This window comes from Orcinus orca, chromosome 6, assembly GCF_937001465.1.
Source record: "Orcinus orca chromosome 6, mOrcOrc1.1, whole genome shotgun sequence".
In the NCBI taxonomy this organism is placed as follows: Eukaryota; Metazoa; Chordata; class Mammalia; order Artiodactyla; family Delphinidae; genus Orcinus; species Orcinus orca.
Genome location: NC_064564.1, coordinates 20,329,649 through 20,350,182, shown reverse-complemented (window position 1 = coordinate 20,350,182; position 20,534 = coordinate 20,329,649). Strand labels below are relative to the sequence as shown.

Here is a 20,534-nt window from a genome sequence, read left to right as displayed (position 1 = left end):
CAACATGTCATTAATAATTTCATCAGGACAAAAGGCATAAAACATGGACTGTCCAGGGCGACTGGGACATACGGCCACCCCACCCAGAAGGAACCTTTCCCTTCTCCTGGCTTCATCAAAGCTGTTCTGACTCCCAAACCTTGCTTACCTTCTTCAAAATGTCTACGACTTTATTAGGCATTTAAAAATATTCTACCTTTTACAGTTGATTACAGTTCATCTCTTTAAAAAGTAAAACATGTTCATCAGAGAAAACTTGAGAAAGTACAGAAAGCCTAAAAGAGAGAGAAGAGAGGGAGAGAGAAAGGGAAGGAAAAGAAGGAAAAGAAAAAACTCCAAAATAGCCCTCTGTCTCATATTGAAAAGATAACCAAGGTTAATGTTTTGGTGTTAATTATATTTTAAACGTTTTCAGAAAGAAAAAAACCTGAAGCTGATATGCCAAATGTTAGTAGTTAATTCCGGGTGGTGAGAATATGATTACTGTTTTCTTTTTTGCACTTTCCATATCTCTCAAATAAACTGAAGAAAAAAAAAATCCCTTAAGTTCTTTTCCTTGACTATAAAAATAACACCTGATCAGTGTCAAAAACTTGGAAAACCACAAAGGACAAACACACACACACAGATACAAATACACAAAATCCCAGAGAAAAAGTAATACCCCAAATTTCAGTGTGTACAGCATATGCATATTGACACAACTTTTAAAAAAAATAAAGGAAACATATATCAGGAGTGTTTTTATATGCCAATACACAAGTTTTCATCAGCCTGACTTTTAAGAGCTACCTAGTATTTCATTAATCAACTGTATCACTAATTTTCTTTTTGTAACCCACATGGCTTACATTATCATTTCAACTGCCTCAAGTTTTTCTTCTAATATAAACAAAAACCAACGGCTAAATCTTTGGGCATATCAAGGATTAGTCACATAGGATAAATTCTTAGTATTGGAATTGCTGGGTCAAAGGATGCATGCAGGTTCAAGGCTTTGATTCGCTTGCCAAATTGCCCGAGACAGGCTGAAACAGTTTACATTTTTTAAAGGATTGAAATCATTTACCACCAGTCCCAGGATTTTTTTCCTGTCTTAACGTTTACCTTTCCATTTTGTACGTGTGTGTGTTTAATGTACAGAGGCTTTTAATTTGTATGAAGCGAAACTGCCCAAATCTGTCTCTTCCCTTTATGATTTCTTCCTTTGGTGTCATACTGAGAAAGACCTGCCTCTTCCACTCCAACACAGAAAAATTTCACCTGGACCTACTTTTTACTTTTATGATTTCCTTCTACTAATCTAAGTTTTGCCCTTATCAAAGTTATAGATGTGCATAGTTTAACAAGGCAACAATGTCTGCTAAGTAAAACATTAGGTTCTAGGCTCCCCTAAACTCAATTGCCTGTGATGAGCACTTCTAACGTGGCTGGTTTTGTTTTGTTTTTGATATGTACCTTTGCATCTCTAAATAAAAATGCGTGCATTACCACCTTGTGATGATTAGGTTTTAGGCCCTAGCTGTTGACTTTTTATCTTGGAAGAGGAAGATTTAACTAAACAAAAACACACACCTCTTTTGGGTCTTCACCTCTATTACCCAAAGGCACATTTGCAACTCTGCCTTCTCAATAGAGGTACACTGTGATCTGGTTAGAGCAATGCGAAATACACTACTAGGAACAGAACATGGTTTGTTTTCCTTCCTGCATGTGGCAGCCAGCAGACTGTTCAGCTTCAGCCAAACCTTCAGGAGACTGTGGCGTTCCCAAGCCAAAACCCCCAGCCGAGCCACTCCCAAATTCCTGACAATCAGAGACTGGTATTATTGTTGGGAGGCACTAATTTGTGGGGTAATCTGTTCCACAGCTATACAGAACTAAGAACACTGCACAAGTTTCCCTAAAGATAATTTTTCCTTTTCTTTCATATGCTTCATCTTCTAGATGTTTATCCCTAATCCTCTCTCAGTTGTCTAAATCTACTCAATACATTCATGCATATCAGGTGTCCTATCATTTTCCCTTCCTGAAGCAGTCTCTACTGGAGCCTTGGACCTGCTCGGGTCTGGACGGGCTGCCTCCACTCTGGGCTCCCCTGTCACCACCCTCACAGGGATTCCTTCCACCTCTCTCCTAGGATCTTTTCCACCTGGATTCCATGTCTTCTCCTTTCTTGATTTACTCCTCCTCTGGGTGGAGAAAAAGTGTGAGGGAGATCAGTTTTGAGACTGCGCAACCCAAACCCCTTTTATCCTATCCTCACACGAGTTAGTTTTGACTGGGTATAGAATTATAGGCTGGACATGATTTCTTCCAGAATCTCAAAGGCACTGTTTCACTGGCTTCTCATTTCCCAGTGCTGCTGTGGTGGTGAAGTCTGAAGCCAATCTGACTCCCAACCTTTGTATGTGACCTGCTTTTTATCTTCTTCATGCCAGCTTCGAGGGTCAGATGTGTGTCTCCCGTGTTGCAAAATTTCACAACGATGTACCTTGGGGTCTGTTTTTATCCATTGTGCTGGGGCATACACAGGACTCTTTCGAGTTGGCAATTTATAATCTTTAGTTCTGGGATTAAAGGAAACTTTGTTGCTACTGACCACTCCCCCCACACCCATTTTCTCTGTTTCTTATTTCTGAAATTCTTATAATTCTGATGCTGACCCTCTTTGGCTGGTCCTCTAATTTCTCTATTTTTCAATGTTTCCTTATCTTTTAATATTTCTAAAGAGTTTTTCATTTCTGCTGCCATGTTTTTAATTTCCAACAGCTCTTCTTAATTTTCAGGATGTCCCTTTTTTTTTTTTAAAATGGTACCCTGTTTTTATTTCTTGGATGCCTTATCTGAAAATCTTAATGATAGCTTTGAAAAAAGTTTCTTCTTCCTTTATAGTCTTAGTTTCCCTTCAAGTTGGTTTTGTGTTTCTTTTAGTCTCCATTTTTCATATTAAACATGTCCCTTGGATGAGTGGTAATTCTTGGTTGTCTTCTCCAATATATGACTGGGGACCAAAACGCTGACTAGAAGCTGTAAGTACATGAATAACGTCTGTCTATTGTGTGGGATGATCTGGCTGAGAAGTTTTGTGGGGGATCCTCGATGCCAGTTTGTACTCTTTTCTCCAAGGGAGGTAAAATTCCCTAGAGAAGATTCTTCCACTGTCTTGGACTGGGAATAAAGGCCCAGCTCACTGTTCTGGGAGCGGAGTAGAAGAGGCTGTGTGTGTGTGTGTGTGTGTGTGTGTGTGTGTGTGTGTGTGTGTGTGTGTGTGTGTGTGTGTGTGTGTGTAAGAGGATGTGTCAGCACTCCACATGCATTCATCAACTTCATCCTCCTATGAAGTCCTGCCCTCACCTGTGCTTGAAGCGGATCTGGGTTTTGTGGGCCTGAAGCTTACACAATTTTGCATGTCCTTTAAAAAAGAGAGATTACAAAACTGCAAATATAAAAATAGGCCTGAAAGTGAATGTTTATTTAAACAGAGAAAAGAACATTATAAATTACAAGCTATAAAAGCTGACAAATAACATGAACATCAGAAAATCAAGAATAACCTAATATTTTTATTAATCATCTGCCTGACACACCTTTATGTTTATTTCTGCACATTTTTTTGGCTGCATAGTCTATGATTGCCTCTTCATGTGACACAGAGTTGATAAATCATTTCCTTAGAGAGAAAAGACACATAATTCAGCCTTTTCTCTAGTAGCGTTGATTGAAATTTGCTTTCTATTACTGACAGTTTAGAAAAGCTTTTTTTTCCAGCTTACTGGTAACATATAAATATAAACTTTAGGATTGTTGTAAAATTTAGGAAAATCTCATGTTTCTCTCATAAATAAACTACAAGATTTCAGGCCACATTTCAAATTTTCTTGTACAATGACTAATCTTAAATGCTCTCTGAATTAATGAGAGTAACTGGTCTGTCACTGAGGTCCTAGTAGGAGGGTATGAGTTTTATGTTACCTTTGTTATGTCTTTCATGTTACATCCACTAGAAATTTAAATGTTTTAGCAATAGGTTCATATGATTTGCTCCTCCTCTTCATTAACTAGATCATCAGATAATCATCACTCCTATCTAAAACTGATCTTACTCTCTTAATGAATTACTAGCTTTTGGTACAATGTGACAATGTTTTGTTACACTTTACATGATTTCAGAGTAATATCTATTGATTTCATTCTCACCTTTGTCACTTTTGTTTTGTGTTCTACTTTTATCCAATTTTTCTCTTAGCTATAAAATACATTTGAAGATGATCAAAAAAGGTATCCTTTGTGCGCTTCCAACTCAGGACTCTAATTTCTCACTTGTTTTATGTTTTTCAAAAATGTCTTTACAAACTGAAGTCAAAACAGCATACTCCCAATTCAACAACCCCCTCCAATCCTGTCCCATCCCAAAAAGGGTCTAGGCTACTCCAAAGCTGCCTGACATGAAGGGTAGTATAAAGAAGAAAAAGAAGGACCTAGAGATTGTCATACTGAGTGTAGTCAGACAGCGAAAGACAAATGTCATATGATATCGCTTATATGTGGAATCTAAAAAAATGGTACAAATGAACCTATTTACAAAACAGAAATTCAGAAATTGAGTCACAGATGTAGAAAACACCCTTATGTTACCAAGGGGAAAAAAGGGGGGGGAGGGATAAATTGGGAGACTGCGATTGACATATACACACTACTATATATAAAACAGGTAACTAATAAGAACCTATTGTATAGCACAGGGAACTCTACTCAATACTCTGTAATGAGCTATATGGGAATAGAATCTAAAAAAGAGTGGATACGCGTAGCTGATTCACTTTGCCGTACAGCAGAAACTAACACAACATTGTGAATCAACTAGACTCCAATAAATAATTAATTTAAAAAAAAAGGAGGAAAGGAAGGCAGAGATATTCTTAGCTGAGTGCAGTATAAATACATTTTCGAAGTTTACAGAAACACAGGATCATTTGAACACATGGCTAGGGTTCCTTCTAGGGCCCTGGACAAGGTCCATGTAAGCGAGGGGCCCTGAGGCTTAAGCTTCATTAGTTTCACACAGTAAATCCACCTCTGTGTGCGCTAGTAGAGAAACTCCCTGCTTCACACTCTCCAGGGGTGGGGCCCCTTCATTCTTCTGCTAGGGTGAGGTGGGGACAGTGTCCAGTGAAATGGCGTTGGGGAGGAGATGGTAGGACTCTCAACTTACTCATAAGCAGCTTGCAACCAATCCCCCTGATCTGAGTGTTCGGCTTCAGCCCACTTCTAGAGGTACCTAGTGTCACCAGTTCCTGAACCTTTGAGGATTCTGTGATGGAAGTTCTTGGTTTTCCTAAATGCCAGTTCACCACCTGGCCTTCTGGGAACTGCCAAGTCAGTTACCCCATGTCACTGCATTCCAATCCCCAAATGTTGTCAATGTCTGTTCTATTCTCCCTGAATTGGTAGGTTTATGACTTAAAAAAAATCACCTCACTGTGCTTTGTGTGGGATTTCTGAGGGAGATAAAATAGATGTACATTATTATACATTATAATGTATAATGTGTTATACATTATAGATGTATATGTATTATATTATTATATACACCTGGTTTTATCCCCTGCACAAATCCCACAATTTGTCACCTTTACTCAGAAACTGCTTTATTAATTTTAAATAACAACTTTATGAGATGTAATTCACATACCATAACATTCATCCCTTTTAAAGTGTACAGTTTGGTGTTTTGGCTGTATTCACAGAGTTGTGCAACCATCACTACAACTGATTTTATTTTTTTTGGCAACGCTGCGTGGCTTGCTGGATCTTAGTTCCTTGACCAGGGATCAAACCTGCTCCCTTGGCAGTGAAAGAGTAGAGTCCTAACCACTGGGCTGCCAGGGAATTCCCACCACTAGCTAATTTTAGAATATTTTCATCACCCAAAAGGAAACCCTGTATCTATTAGCAGTCATTCACCATTTTGTAGTGTGGTACAAAGACACTTTCAGGCTCCATGGATTTGCCTGTTCTGGACATTTCATATAAATGGAATTATATAACATGTGGCCTTTTGTGTTTTCTAATTTTTTAATATGGTGTAGGTAAGGACCCTACTTCATTCTTTTGCATGTGACTATCCAGTTATTCCAGTACCGTCTGTTGAAAAGACTATTCCTTCTCCATTGAACTGGCATCCTTGTTAAAAATCAACTGACCATCAGTATAAAGGTTTATTTTTGGATTCTCAATTCTATTCCATTGATCTACATATCTATCTTTATTGCTAGTACCACATTGTCTTAGTCACCATTGCTTTGTAGTAAGTTTTGAGATTGGGAAGTGTGAGTCCTCCAACTTTGTTCTTCTTCGTCAAGATTGTTTTCGCTATTCTGTGTCCCTTGAATTTTCATATGAATTTTAGTGGTTTGTCTTTTATATTTAAATCTTTACTCCAGGTAGAGTTTGAGTGTATGGCTAACCAGTTGTTTTAACATGATTTAAAAAATAATCCATCTTTGGGACTTCCCTGGTGGCGCAGTGGTTAAGAATCCGCCTGCCAATGCAGGGGACATGGGTTCGAGCCCTGGTCCAGGAAGATCCCACATGCCACAGAGCAACTAAGCCTGTGCGCCACAACTACTGAGCCTGCGCTCTAGAGCCTGCGAGCCACAACTACTGAAGCCTGCCCGCCTAGAGCCTGTGCTCCGCAACAAGAGAAGCCACTGCAGTGAGAAGCCTGCGCACTGCAACTAGAGAAAGCCGGCTTGCAGCAACAAAGACCCAATGCAGCAAAAATAAATAAATGAATGAATTAAAAAAATAATCTATCTTTGAAAAAATCATTTTATCAGCATTAAATACTTCCGCTCTATATCATAGATCTGTCTACTCTTTTGACAATAACACAAATTTAATTATTTAGGTTTAAAACAGATCTTGATACCTAGTAAGCAAATCCCTTCTCATTACATTTCTTTTTCAGGTAATTTGGCTATTTTAATTTTGTTTTCATATTTAAGATGAAATTCAAAATCATCTGCTGTGTTTCCCCTTCCAAATCAGGATATTAATTACTGAAAATACATTATATTTATAGATTAACTTTTGAAGAACCTACATCTTTATAAATATTAGGTTTGCTCATTCAGGGCCAAAATACTTCTCTCCAGTCATTCAAGTCTTTTTATTATGCCCTTCAGTCTTAAGAGTTTTTTTTCACATAGGTCCTCTACATTTGTTTAGTTAAATATTAACATCCAAAAGTAACACTTATCTGTGAATTTTTTTGCCCTACACACGTCTTAGGTACATTCCATGGAATTTTATATTTTTGGTTAGACTATAAATGGATTCTCGTTTTCATTTCATCTTCCTAGTACACAGGAAAGCTAGTGGGTGTTAAATATTTACCCCACAACCAATCACCACAGCTATACACCTAACCTACATAGCCCAAGAAATTTGGCTGGGGAAAAAAAAAAGAACTAATTGGGTTTTCCAAGTAGACAGTGATACCATTTTAAAATAATTGTAAAATTTCCCTCTTCTTCCCCAATATTTAATACCTATTTTTGTCTTGTATTACGGCATTGGCTAAAAATTACAGAAAAATGTTTTTCACTTTAGTAAGAATACTTCGAGTTTGATCTTTCACTATAAAATACAAAGAGGGCTCCTGGTTTATTTAGGAGGCTAATAGTAAGGAAATATTTTTCTGTTTCTAGTTTACTGAAAGATACAAAGACTGGATTTTTGAATTATATCAATGCCTTTTCAGCATGCATTTGGTGGACCTGTTGGTTCTCCTATGACCTAGTGCTGTGACGAACTGTGTGAATACATGTCCTAAGACTGAGCCATCCTTCCATTACTGAAGTGAGCTCTGCTTGGTTCCAGGTACAGGTTAATTAACTTTGATGTGCATACATCTTGCTTTCTGATTATGACACAAAAGCACCTCAAGGGTAGGGACTCAATGTTATGCTTCTCTGCAACTCCTGTCAAGTGCTGTACTAGGCACAGTGCTATTTTCAACCTTTTACTGAATGAACAGTCAGTAAATATGTATTAGGGGCCTCCTTCATGCCTAGCACTACATGAGGTTCTAGGGATATCAGGATGAATACGGCAGACTCATTCTATGATCTCATGGAGCTTATAGTCTGGCTTCATACACATAGTAAGCGGGGAATGAATGATTAAATGAATGAGTAAAATGAGTCTATTGGCCCAGGGGCCCTATCAAATACCATACTCTAATTTAGGGTTCCTGAAAAAAGCTACTCTTAGATCAGGCTATATAAAGAACAAAGAAAGGTAATATCATTGTCCTTGGTCTCCCAATCCTTACCTGAGTAAAATAAAACCTAAAAAGGCACCGCCAGCTACAAGTATCAGCCTGGGTCAAGGGAAAGTAAATTCAGTGGAGACGGAGAGAACGAAGCTGGCCTTTGGCACTGGCAGTAAAGCCTGGCGAAGTTATCAGAGTATGGGTCAAGGGAAAACATTTTCAAGAGCCTGAGAGGAAATATGAAAGGAGAAGAGTCTCCTGGGTTTATTCTCAGGCTGCCAAATAGCAAACGTACTCCACTCTGCCAGAGAAAGAGCCAGAAAACTGGGGCAGGTGCCCTGATGGAGGGATCGGATTCTCTGCCACTGACGTGAAAGATGGTGAGACGAAAGAGCAAAGCAACTGCACGTCAACTGACTCTTCTGCCTCTTCTTCTCCTCGACCTCTTGATTTCACCCTGCGGTCTAGGCCCCCGCAGGAACCCAGGGACGTCCTCAGGAGAAGCGACTGCTTTGGAAAGTGTGCGGCAAGACTGACAGTATCAGAGCATCTCAGAGCAGTGCTGTCCTGGCACGGCTGGGGCTCTGGGGCAGGGGGCTTCCAGACTTTTGTTCCTCCTCCTTCTCACAGCTTTCCTCAGGGCTCTCCCCCTGGAATCGGGCGGGTACGCAGAGATCCAGAGAGGAGACTGGGCTTGCTCCCCAGAGAATCTCTACGTTCTGGAAACCATCATGAAGGCTGTGAGCTCCCGGCCCCTGGAGTAGGATTCTTTACTTTGTTCTGCTTGCCATTCCATAAATATGAGCACCAGAGGGCAGGAGGAGGGATATTTTGGTCTCGGCAACAAAATGGAGAAAACATTTCTCTCAGCCCTACCCTTCTCCAACCCCCAACGTGCCCCACCTCAAAAAAGAAAAAAAAAAGTTCTGTGTGTACAGAGGGAAAGGGGGGAAGAAAAAGGGTTCTATTTTCTTTCACAATAAAGAAAAGTCAACAGGATGTTCTCCAAAGCTACAAATATACTTTTTCAAACAGTAAATATCTCTATTAGCAGCATGATGCCAGTTGGCTAATTCTGTCTGTCTCAGGAAAACCTTTCCCCAAAAACTCCTGCTCTTGGGTAATGTCTATTTACAAAACCAGCTCTTGTGCATTTTCGATTTGCTAGGTTTCTCAATCTTTTGTTTCCCCACCCCCTCCACTGCAGAGGCAGAGACGAGAGGCAGGCCCGGATGGCAGCTGGGTGGGGATCCCCTGGTCACCCCAGCAGATCCCCCGAGCCCCACCTTCTTTGGAGAGTCCTCCACTCCATTACCAAGAACAGCTTAAAGAAGCTAAAACCTACCCCCTCCTCCCGGCCTTCACTGGGCCTCCAGAATTTGTTCCTACTGAGCCTGAATGGGCCGAGGCCTTGCCCGGGGGTGGAGAGAACCCTGGAATGATTCAGTCAACCCAACCGTGTATCATCCCGATATCTCCAGCTGGGCAAAGATCACAGTTTTGGGGGTGGGGCGTGGGGGGAGGGGAGGGAGGTGAGAACGAAGGGAGGGCTGAGCAAAGAGTAGGAGGCAGCAGATAGTGGCTGAAATCCTGGCTCTCCGGGGAGTGGTCTGAGCCTGAGTCACTGTCTCGGCAAGAGCAGGAAGGTGGGCGAAAGGCAGCAGCTTCTGCAGGCTGGAAGGACAAGCCCCTCCTCCCCCATCCTTCTGTCACTCTGTCCTCCGGTCACTGCCTTCTCTGGTCTGAGGCCCCACCAAGGCTACCAGCACCTTGACAATCGGAGAGAGCAAACAGTGGGCCAGGGCCAGGGTAGGGTTTATGGAGAGTCAGCTGGCTCCGGCGGAGCAGCTGCTTGTTGGATGCCATCCTCTCTGAAGGGCCAGCTGGCCACAATGCCCGGGGCCAAGGAAAGTTCAGCCCAAGCAAGGACGTGAGAGACCCACCCCATCAGAAGGGGAAATGGCCTGAGCTGTGAAGGATCCATTTCCAGTGCCTATGACCATAGCCTCTCCAGCCCCACCTCAGTCCTTCCCCTAAATTAGCTGGATTCCGAACCAGAGCACAGACAACACCACTCTCGCTTGCCACCAGTCAGAGGAGGTATGTGTGTGTTTAAAAATAAAAGGCACGACTCTGTGACTTGGCTGATTTGTTACTTGACCAGAACAATGGCCCAGCTCAGCTGTGATCCCTCCTTCCCCATGCTCCCCGGGCTGACCGCTGAAAAGGAAAGACAGAATGAATCACAGAATGTTGAGTGAGATCATCCAATTAAAGTGATCATTTATTGAGCATCTACTATTGCCAGTGTCTGCGCTAGGTGCTTCCGATATGTCAGCTCATTCAAAGTGCTGCCCTCCCATATTTCACCCAAGAGACGGCGCACTGGATGAGGGGGTGGACTGTGGAGCCAGGCTGCCTGGGTTCAAGATCTGGCTCCGCCAGCTGCCAGCTCTGAGACTTGGATAACTTACCTAATTTCCCTGTGTCTCAGTTTCCCTGTCTATAAAATAGGACTATAATATACTATTTTATAGGGTCGCTGTGAAAGCTAAGTGAGTTTAATCTTTAAAATAGTTCCCAGCCTACAGTAAGCAGCCTGGGAGTACCTGTCATAAAGATGATGGTGGTGGTATTTTGATGATGATGATCAAACTGAGGCCCAGATGGGGGACTTGCACAAAATTACACAGAGGTAAGTATGGTCAGGAAACCTGAAATGGTTGTTTTCTGTTTGGGGAGCACGCAGGAGTCCCTGCCATAATCACCACTACCAGGTCCAAGTTAATATATTTGCTTAAAATTGAGTGGTGACTTCCTCGTGAGTAGTAAAAGGACTTGTGACCCAAGTTTGGAGGCTGATGGAGCATCCAGAGGTCAAGAAAAGAGAGGAAGGAAGGCAATTCAGGGAGGTGGTTGGATTTTTTTTTTTGTGTGTGGCAGCTCTTTAAGAAACTCCTAATATTTGACAGACAAGTTACTACCTATTCTCATTCTAACCTGCTAAGATAAGGAGAAGTAGAAACTCGGTTTTCCCATTTTATAATAGGGAATCAGAAGACATTTGGAGGGGAAAGCCTTGTCCTGCCTACTGAACAAGCCAGAGAGAAGCCTCCTGTGGCCTGACTTCCACTCTGATGGGTTCACAGTGGCTGAGGGCAGACACTCTGAGAAGCACCAGACCAGCTGAGGCACTAGCTCTAATCTCATTCTCACTCGTCCCTTACCAACCAGGAATCTTAAAAAGAGCTTTCACTCCACCGTTTCCTCTTCTCTGTTGAAGGTTTGGCCCCTAGAAGCAGAAGGAGGGCTGGGATGGAAACCCACTTCTAGGCCTGCCTGCCTCGGTCATCCCCGGCTTTTGGCCACAGGAGGCAATAATTCTCCTGCTATGAGGTCAGCCTTAGCCATGATACTGGTCAGGCTAGGCATGACGACAGTTACAGAAATACTGGAAACACTCAGAAAATTATAGAGCAGAGCACATATAATAAATACTCATGTACCCACCACCTAGCATTGTCAAATTCTAACACTGAGCCATACTTGCTTCGGGTCTTATTCTTCAAGCAGCACACCAGCACAGATACTGCTGAAGCTCCCTGAGTGTTCCAGCCTGATCCCATTTCCTTCCTTCCCTCCCTCCTGTTATCCTTGAGGTAACCACTGCCCCGAATTCAGTGTTTATTAATCCTATACTTTTGCTTCATAAGTTTGAATCCATAAGCACAACATAGTGTTGTTTTACAGATCTAAACTTTATACAAATAGTACAACATTGAATGTATCATTTCCAAACTAGCCTTTTATGTTGGGCCTTATGTTTCTGAGATTTGCCCCTGCTGATACACATGGCTCACTTCATTCATTTTGACACTGCGTATTTCACTATGTACTGACACCATGTTTTATTTTCTCATTCTTCAGAGGTTAGACATGTACAAACAATGAAGCAGCGGACATTTCTGCTCAGGTCTCCTGCTGCACAGGTGCAGAAGTTTCTCTGGGTGAGGGGCAGGCCCGTCTTTGGCTGTGTGAGGCACTACAAAATCTCCCAGTGGTTGCATCAGTTCCCCACCCGCCACCCCACTCAGCAGATGCCAGTTCCCACCGCTCCTCATCCTCAGATACTTGGCACTGCCAGACTAAATTGCCCATTTTTGCCAGTCTGATGGCTGTGAAATGACATTTCATTTCTCAATGTTGGTTTAATCTGCTCTCCCTGATTACTAATAAATGGAACATCTTTTTTTTTTTTTTTGCGGTACACGGGCCTCTCACTGTTGTGGCCTTTCCCATTGCAGAGCACAGCCTCCGGACACACAGGCTCAGCGGCCATGGCTCACGGGCCCAGCCGCTCTGCGGCATGTGGGATCTTCCCGGACCGGGGCACGAACCCGTGTCCCCTGCATTGGCAGGTGGACTCTCAACCACTGCGCCACCAGGGAAGCCCAATGGAACATCTTGATTTAGGCTTTTGTCTACCTGGGTTTTCTTTTCTATATAAAGTGGTTGGCAGCTTTCAAATCTATGCAATAAGTTCTTATGCAGAACCAGCCAGCGTTCTTTATAGCCGCCCCTTCTGTATTCCTTATTTATAACCAATGACAAACAACCAAATAAAGAACACTATCTTTACCTGGCTGGAGTCACAGGTATAAGCTTCTAGTCTGAATATTTGTAATAAACTCCTAAAAAAGTGTTTTTCAAACCGGGGTGTGTAGAACACCCATCCCTCACCGATCATTTACACTGCTACACATCATTCCATTGTAAACATCTATCAAAATGAGTCATGAAATCAACTGAAGTGGGTCATTCTTTAAAAAACAAAATAAAACATAGTAGAAAATATCTGAGTGCATTGTACACATACAATGTGAAACTTATTTCGTGTGTGTGTGTGTGTGTGTTTGTGTGTCTGTTGATATCAAAGGCATTTCTGACTGCAAGCTGTGGTCAAAAAACTTCGGAAGCCACTGTCCAAGGTACCCCGCCCCCAACTCCATTCTTTCTCTTTTCTGAGTTATCCTGCAGACCACTGCCAAATTAACCTGACAAAAATCATTGCTTTTGCTCTGCCACTTCCCTGCTCAAAAACCTTCAATTTTCAGAAGCCTAGGCTCAATTTCAATTCCTCAGCATGGCACTGAAAGTGCTTACAGTATGGCCCCAACCAGAGTGCCAGCTTTCATCAATGAAGCTTCCACCCAAATCACTATTTACTAAACCCAAGCTGGCCTCCTGACTGCCTGCCCCCAAGACTCTTCACGCATTCTGTCTCCACACACCCTTGTCACACCATTCTTCTAACCTGCACACCCCTCTCCTGTTCCCCACTGCAACAGGACACGCTTGCTACGTCAAGGTTCAGTTAAAATCACATCCTCTGCTTGAAGTCTTTCTTGATGCTGCCACAGGGACGTTTAGTGATCTGCTGTCATTCTTGTGAACCTCCGGCACTTTCCACACACCGGCCGAAGACAAGGATGGATTCTTAAAGCATTTTGAATGTCTCCCAGTGTTTAGCACAGGCCCTTGTACATTAAAAACTGTTCGATATGCATTAAATCAACAAAGATTCATTGAGCACTATCTGTGTGCAACAAACTATACTGGGCTCTACTTAATAGATTAGCCACCAGAATAATGGTTTTGGGAAAACAACTGCCAATTTGAAAGCTACCAATTTGAAAGCTACCTCAACACATTTACTTAAAAGTATAATATACAAGAAAACACCTTTGACTGTGAAGCTGTGGGACTCAAGGTACTTGACTCTTTCCAACTACTCCAAAATCGGGAAAAGGTCCCTTCCCCCCTTGTTACGAAAGGCTGAAAGAAGAGTTTTACATTTGTTCCCAAAACAATGTTGAATATAGAATCTCATGGGTTCCTCATGGGGTCCCTGTCTTCTAGGCATTACTATGCTCTTTACACAGGAGGAAGAAGCTTGGGGAGAGCCTGGTCTGTCCAAAGTCACAGAAGCAAGTGATAAGGCTGCCCCATGCAGGGAGGCCCCAGAATAGGAAGAAGCTGAGATGGTCCAGAATACCTGGAGGTCTGCAGGACACAGCACTTCCTCTATCACTTTACCTGGGAAAACTGGTCACTTCCTGTAATTCACTACCAACCTGGTGGTGTCAATACGGCCTAGCAAAGTCAGACACCTTCCTTTGGGATCCAATCAGCTTGGGAATGGTCTTCCACTTTCCTAATGTTCCTGTTTAAGCACAGGGAATACTCAGGAGATGCAGGTTTCAGTTCCAGTTCCGCCAGGTGAGTGAATTCGGGTAAGTTGTCAAAGGGAGATAATCAGACCTGAACTGCAAAATTCAAAGGGTAGATGTGGCGATGATATCAGAGAATGGATGGGAAAGTACTGTGCAAAGTTAAAAGCACTATATGAATGTAAGATAGCACTGGTGATGCTAGAGGGAAAAGAGACTCCACCGAGAAAATGTTTGCAATTGCATGGATGGTTCCCTCTGATCCAGCAGTTTACCGTTCTTCTTTACATTCCATCCACTTCATTTGACAATTACCGATTAGGTACCCACTATGTGCAAGACAGTATGTGTACACACAGATGGAGAAGCTGTAGATCCTGCTCTCACGGACTTTATGTGGGAGAGAGGCGCACGTTTGTGATACGTGGATAGCGTGGGAGTACTACAAGAGAAGCACCATGGAGCTCGAGAATAAAGGAGTTTGGGTGGGGGAAGGGTGGGGAGGGGAGGGCAGAGAACAGAGACAGCCTCAGAGAGCCTCGGAAGCCACTTCTTCATGTTAACAATAGCACGCTTGGAGGCTCTTCACTTCAGGAAGTGGCCAGTAGCTTTTGCACATTTTTATCTTAAATTTTTTCCTGAGTGAAGGCAAGTCAGTAAATGGGAAGAAAGTCCTCATTCATACATTCTGTAAACATTTACTGATTGCCGGGAACAGCGCTAGGGATACAGTGGTGACCAAGAGACAGCCTCTGCTTTCAACAGCTCATGGACTAGTGGGCTGACTGAAAAGTAAGCCAAGAATTCAAGTACAGATGCTAACGGTGGTCAGAGGAGGGGCACCCCACTCAGCTTGGCAGGGTGTGGGGGGCCGTTCAGGGAAGACCCTCAGAGGAGCTGAAGCCTGCCCTGACTCTTTAAGGATGAGTGGATGTTGGCCTGGGGGATGGCGGGTGGGGAGGTGAGGGGAGTAAAGGGCATTTTGGGCAGGGGAATGGCACGCACATAGGAGCAGGGGCACGAGAGACCAGGAGAAGCTTGGACACAGGAGTGAAGGGGGACAGCCAGATCCAGAAGGGCCTTAGTTAGGCCATGGCCTCCAGTCTCCAGTTAGTTAGGCCTTAGTTAGGCCATGGCCCAGAGTTAGGCCTTTATCCTGAAGATGATGGGGAGGGTATACATGGTGAGAACAGGAAAAAAAAAAAAAAGATGTTCCCTGAGGAATACCAATATTTAAGGGGCAGAAGAGCCCAGAAGAGTCAGAAAACAAAATAGCATCCGCAGGGTTTCCATTCTTTTTTTTTTTTTGCGGTACGCGGGCCTCTCACTGCTGTGGCCTCTCCCGTTGAGGAGCACAGGCTCCAGACGCGCAGGCTCAGCGGCCATGGCTCACGGGCCCAGTCGCTCCGCGGCATGTGGGATCTGCCCGGACCGGGGCACGAACCCGTGTCCCCCGCATCGGCAGGCGGACTCTCAACCGCTGCGCCACCAGGGAAGCCCAGGGTTTCCTTTCTTTTCACAACAGGTCTGGGTGACAAAGTATCAGCTGAGCTTATCCATTCCGTGTTATAAGTGGAGAAAACAAGACAGAGGAAGATCAGACGCCTAACCAGGCCACACTGAGAATGAGGGAACCAGAGCCTGAACTCAGCACTCCAACTCCTACCAAATTTATCTGCACTGACTTTAATTTCCTTCCTTCTGAGTCAGACTCCTGAACCTCTAGGTATAGGACGATTTCCTCCAGCAGTGCTCCTTTTTCCTCGTCATTGAAGCCTAAGATCACCATGAAGGTGTGTGGTTCCAAGGAAGGCTATGGGTCCTGGAGACAGCTAAGCAAGATTAAGGTCACTATCCTTAATTCCATTTAATTCTCCCTCCACACCATAATAAAGACACACAACACACACACACACACACACACACACATGGAGAGGGGGGTGACACGGAGGAGGAAGGGTAAGAAAGCAGCACTTGGCTTGGGGCCAAGAGGTGGATCAGTGATCTGAGATGTAAACACCAAATGCCTTCCTCCGAGCAGAGCCCACCACTGGGCCACCTTGCTGAAAAGCAGATCAGTGGACGGATGGATGAGTAGATGGTACAGGAAGGCAGCAAGTGCCCACTAAACAAACAGGCGGTGGGCGGGCTGCATGCACTGAGGAAGCAGAGAACAAAGACCTCTCACTCTTCATGCAAAGTCCACAGTGTGCAAAGGGCACCAATATTGGACATTTCTCACTGTGACATTTTTAAAGTCCAGCCTAGCCCAGAACAATGGTTACCCTCTGGGGACCATGGGCCGCGTACCCCTAGGCCTTATTCGACGATGGCTGGCATATCCCATGTGCTTGGTGAACTTGACCTTGGGCATCAGACTCCCATGACGGCTCTACGTCACTCTGGTCTCTTCCCCCACTGAAAATTCCAATCTCGGATGAATGGATGGATTCATTCTGGGAGCAGGAAAACCACTCCAGGAGTGAATCAGAAGGACCCAGCCCTGGTCCCCTTGCCAGCCATTGAGCCAGGAACTGAGTGCAATTGTGTGCCCAGGCGCTGGTGCTATTCCCCTCTCAGGGAGAGAGGGTCAGGGGCCACGCAAGAGATGACGTAGAAGCCCTCTAAGGAGGAAGAGAAAGGAACCTCAGCTTTGAGGGACAAAGCCACCCTTTTGGTTGTGACCCTCAGTCCAAGGAGGTGCCAAGATGTGTGTGTATTGTTAAATTAATTCTACTGGACAAAATCTCAGCTTTGGCTGGGCAGTTACTTGTCAATTTCAATTCTCTCCAGCCTGAAATAGGCTACTAGTTTTTCAGAAAAAGGATTTCTGTAAGACAGGTGGAAACAATGCGTCTCAGATCACCCAGAGACGACTCTACCTTTAGTGGCCTCTGCTCTACTCTTCTCCTGATTTGTGAAGGAAAGATCGATTCATTCTTAAGAATTGTAAATGCCAGTCTAGGCAACGTAAAGCACCTTGTACTGTCTGCTTTTGGAGACATTAGGTAAGAGAACTCCAAAGATTCAAGATGCAGCAGGCAAGAAGTCATCTACATCACAAAGTAAAAGGACCCAGGTTGATCCTTTAAGGAAGTAATCCCTCTAGGAAGGGGAATTGAAGGATTGCCACTATGCCCATCACTAACCAGGTTATAACAAGACGCGAAAGTTAGCTTTTTAAGGCTCCAGCCCCCTATCGGCCTCCTGGAGCAAAGGTGGAGGGAAAAGGAGCAGCTCCTGCTGGGGCTTGTTAGGGGGTTGCTCGGGGCTGACCCCCACGCGCTGGTGCTGACTGTCTGACATCTGTCGGTCAATCTTCGTCTAAGAAGCTGGGGGGAGGAGGGGACAGAAATGGCTTACATTTTACATTACAGGGCTGTCCCTGACACTGAATGACATCAGTTGTCTGTGGCCAGAGCTTAGTCTCCATTGATGGCCAAATGTGAGGCTGCAAGCGCCTTCCTAAAGAATATTCTACCATCTTCACTCGTTCATAACTAGATAATGTGCACTTTTCGTAAAGCAACAGGCTAGACTCTGAGGAGAGAGTGGCAAACATGTACCCTATGCCAACGTAACTTGGATTCCAAAAGGACTGATTCATCTTGTACATCTCCGGGGATCAATGTATTCATACAAGCACACTTTAGTTGGATGCCCTGAGGTTTGGGTTGTGGATATACAGGCCCTCAAGCCTGAAGGTAAGGTCCTTTGGGCAAACTGAGTCTTACAAAAGAAATCAACCATTGAACATGATCAAGTGTCTACTATGAGCCAAGTATCATACAGTTCCATAGCAACGCACGTGCCAGCTCTGGAGTTGTGACTACTACTCTGAGGCTCCCTGGCTTCTTTTCTCATGGCTTGATAGTTCCCATAACATTTAAGCTTACTTACGTTAATTTAACAGGGAAAGCAAAGAGTGTGTAAGGCCCTGGAAAAAAATTAGTCCAATCCCATAATGGGAGTGCGGGTGGCGTGTAATTCTGGCTCCTTCCGAAAGAGAAGCAAGTTTTGTCTCTTGAAGACTAAGTGGAGCAAAGGCTACTCGTCTGAAAGCTAGGGGTTTTGATCCATGAGCTGGGCTCAGACGGCCAGAGTGAGGGCCACCTGGCAATGGTGGAGAGATGCCCACGTGGGAGAGAGAAGTGGATATTTCTCAACGGATACTTAGTAAAGGAGGTAACAGGGGCGTCCCTCACTTCACGCAGCTGAGAGAAGACGGACGGGACCAGCACCTTGGTACAGAGTCAGCAAAGAGACGCGGGATCCCACTCTAAAGGGATCCCCCGCCCCACCTCCCGGTGAGGCCTGCCGAGAGCTGGAGCCTCCAGGAAAGCACCAGAGGAAAGCCCCTTGAACGACCCCAAGGGCTGGGGCCAACTGGGCCCTGCTCCGGGGCAGAGGGTCCGCGGGCAGCGCGGGCCAAGGGACTCAAGTCGGACGGACGCAGGGCAAAGCGCATTGCAGGCCGGGGGCTCCAGCTGCCCCCGCCGCCTGGGCCCCACTCACCAGCTCATGGTCCCGAAGCTGGCCCTGCCGCCGGGGTCCTCAGCTGCACCTCGGTCCTGGGGAATCGCTTCCGGATTCAGCCAGTCTCCAGGAAGTGACGTGAGCCCCGCCCCCCTCTGCCCGGAAGAGGCGGGCCGGGAGGACGGGGCTAGACGCATTAACCCTTCCGCTGCCGCTGGCTTTCGCGGAGTTGCCCTGTCCCGCGACCCTCGCGCCTAGGCTTAGGGGCTCCAGAGGATTTAGCCTGTGGCGGGGGCATGAGGACCCCTGGGTGCGTTTTGTACCTTAAACGCTGACTTGGTAAAATTCTCCTCCACGGACTACACGTGTTGCTTAACCGGGAATTGCCTTAGTTTTTCAGTTTGTAAGGAGATTTCTCATCCAGGGACAGTAGCAGTAATTAATTGTCTAGCGGGGGCAGGGGGGAAAGGAGCGATGAAGGAGTGGGTGTGAGGGAGACTTACATTCACTGTACGGTCTTCTGTATCTTTTAAATTTTGTACCCTGTACATAGTTACCTGTTGCAAAGAAACAAATGGATCTCTTCGCTCCTCCAAAATGGCACAGGCCTCTGAATAGAAAATAGAATAGTGCTTTTCAGGTTGGAATGTTCTGTGGATTTACTCAACAAAAGAGGACAAAGAGTAAGGGTTGCTCCCAGTCTTCCAGTCTTCCCTCTGTGCTCGGCACTACAGAACCCAAATGATGTGAATGGTTCCATTTTTATGCTCATTCATTTAACACATATTCATTGGGCTCCTACAATGTGCCAGACACTGAGCTAACTTCAAGGATACAACCATGAAAAAGCAGTACGGATCCTGCCCTTATGCCCTCCCAGGGCTACTTACCTGGAGAGAGAGATAAACAGGCAGCAAAGTAATAATATATGATGGGAAAGAAAGTACTGTGGCAGCCTGTAAGGCCCCCCCCCACTCCCAACTGCACATGGAGTTTTAGTGAAGGCTTCTGGGAGAAGCCAATGGGTAAGCCACATCCTGAAGGCAAATCAGGCTGGCCCGGTGAGTCTGAGGGGAGGGCTGGGGAGAGTCCAGGCAGAGGGAACCTATGGTTGCTGAGAAGAGGACTGAGTTCCAGGCAAGCAGCTCACTTGCCGTGGGTCTTCCAAAATCCCTCCTAAGCTGTTCTGGGCCAAGTTGGCTTCCTCACCCTCCCAAATCTCCCTGCCTTAGAAGAGAGAGCAGCAGGCAGTGAGGCTGCTGGTAACTGCTGGACACCCAAGGGCCTTCTCTCTAAGAATTCTGCTTCAAATGGGCTTTAGTGTTATAAGGGAGGCTTGGGGAGTAGTTAAGCTGATGAACTAGGGCAAAGAAATGTATAGTTTGTTCTGACCTCCCAGGGCAGGGTGGAGGGCTTGGCCAGGGGGAATAGGGGAGCTCAGAAAATTGTCCAGGGGAGGTAGTCTCTCATTTATATTTTCTCTTTCCATTCTTGAGTGAGCCCCCAAGCACATCACACAGATCAGCTTCATCACCATTGTTACTCCT

General features: G+C 44.8%; 1 protein-coding gene across 3 annotated transcripts in view; it reads right to left on the bottom strand.

Annotated features, from left to right (window-relative positions):
* BIN3 (bridging integrator 3) overlaps positions 1 to 19,143 on the bottom strand; it is a 44,004-nt gene extending 24,861 nt beyond the window's left edge. For 2 of the 3 annotated variants that reach the window (XR_004483672.2, XM_004270656.4), the window contains exon 1: positions 19,027 to 19,140. Coding sequence is in view for 2 of the 3 variants with exons in the window: in XM_004270656.4 (XP_004270704.1) it covers positions 19,027 to 19,034 (8 nt within the window). In the remaining variant the exon portion in view is untranslated. Of the gene's footprint in view, positions 1 to 19,026 lie in introns of all 3 variants that reach the window. The other variant, XM_049711698.1, reaches the window with a different exon arrangement.
* Between the last annotated feature and the right edge of the window lie 1,391 nt (positions 19,144 to 20,534).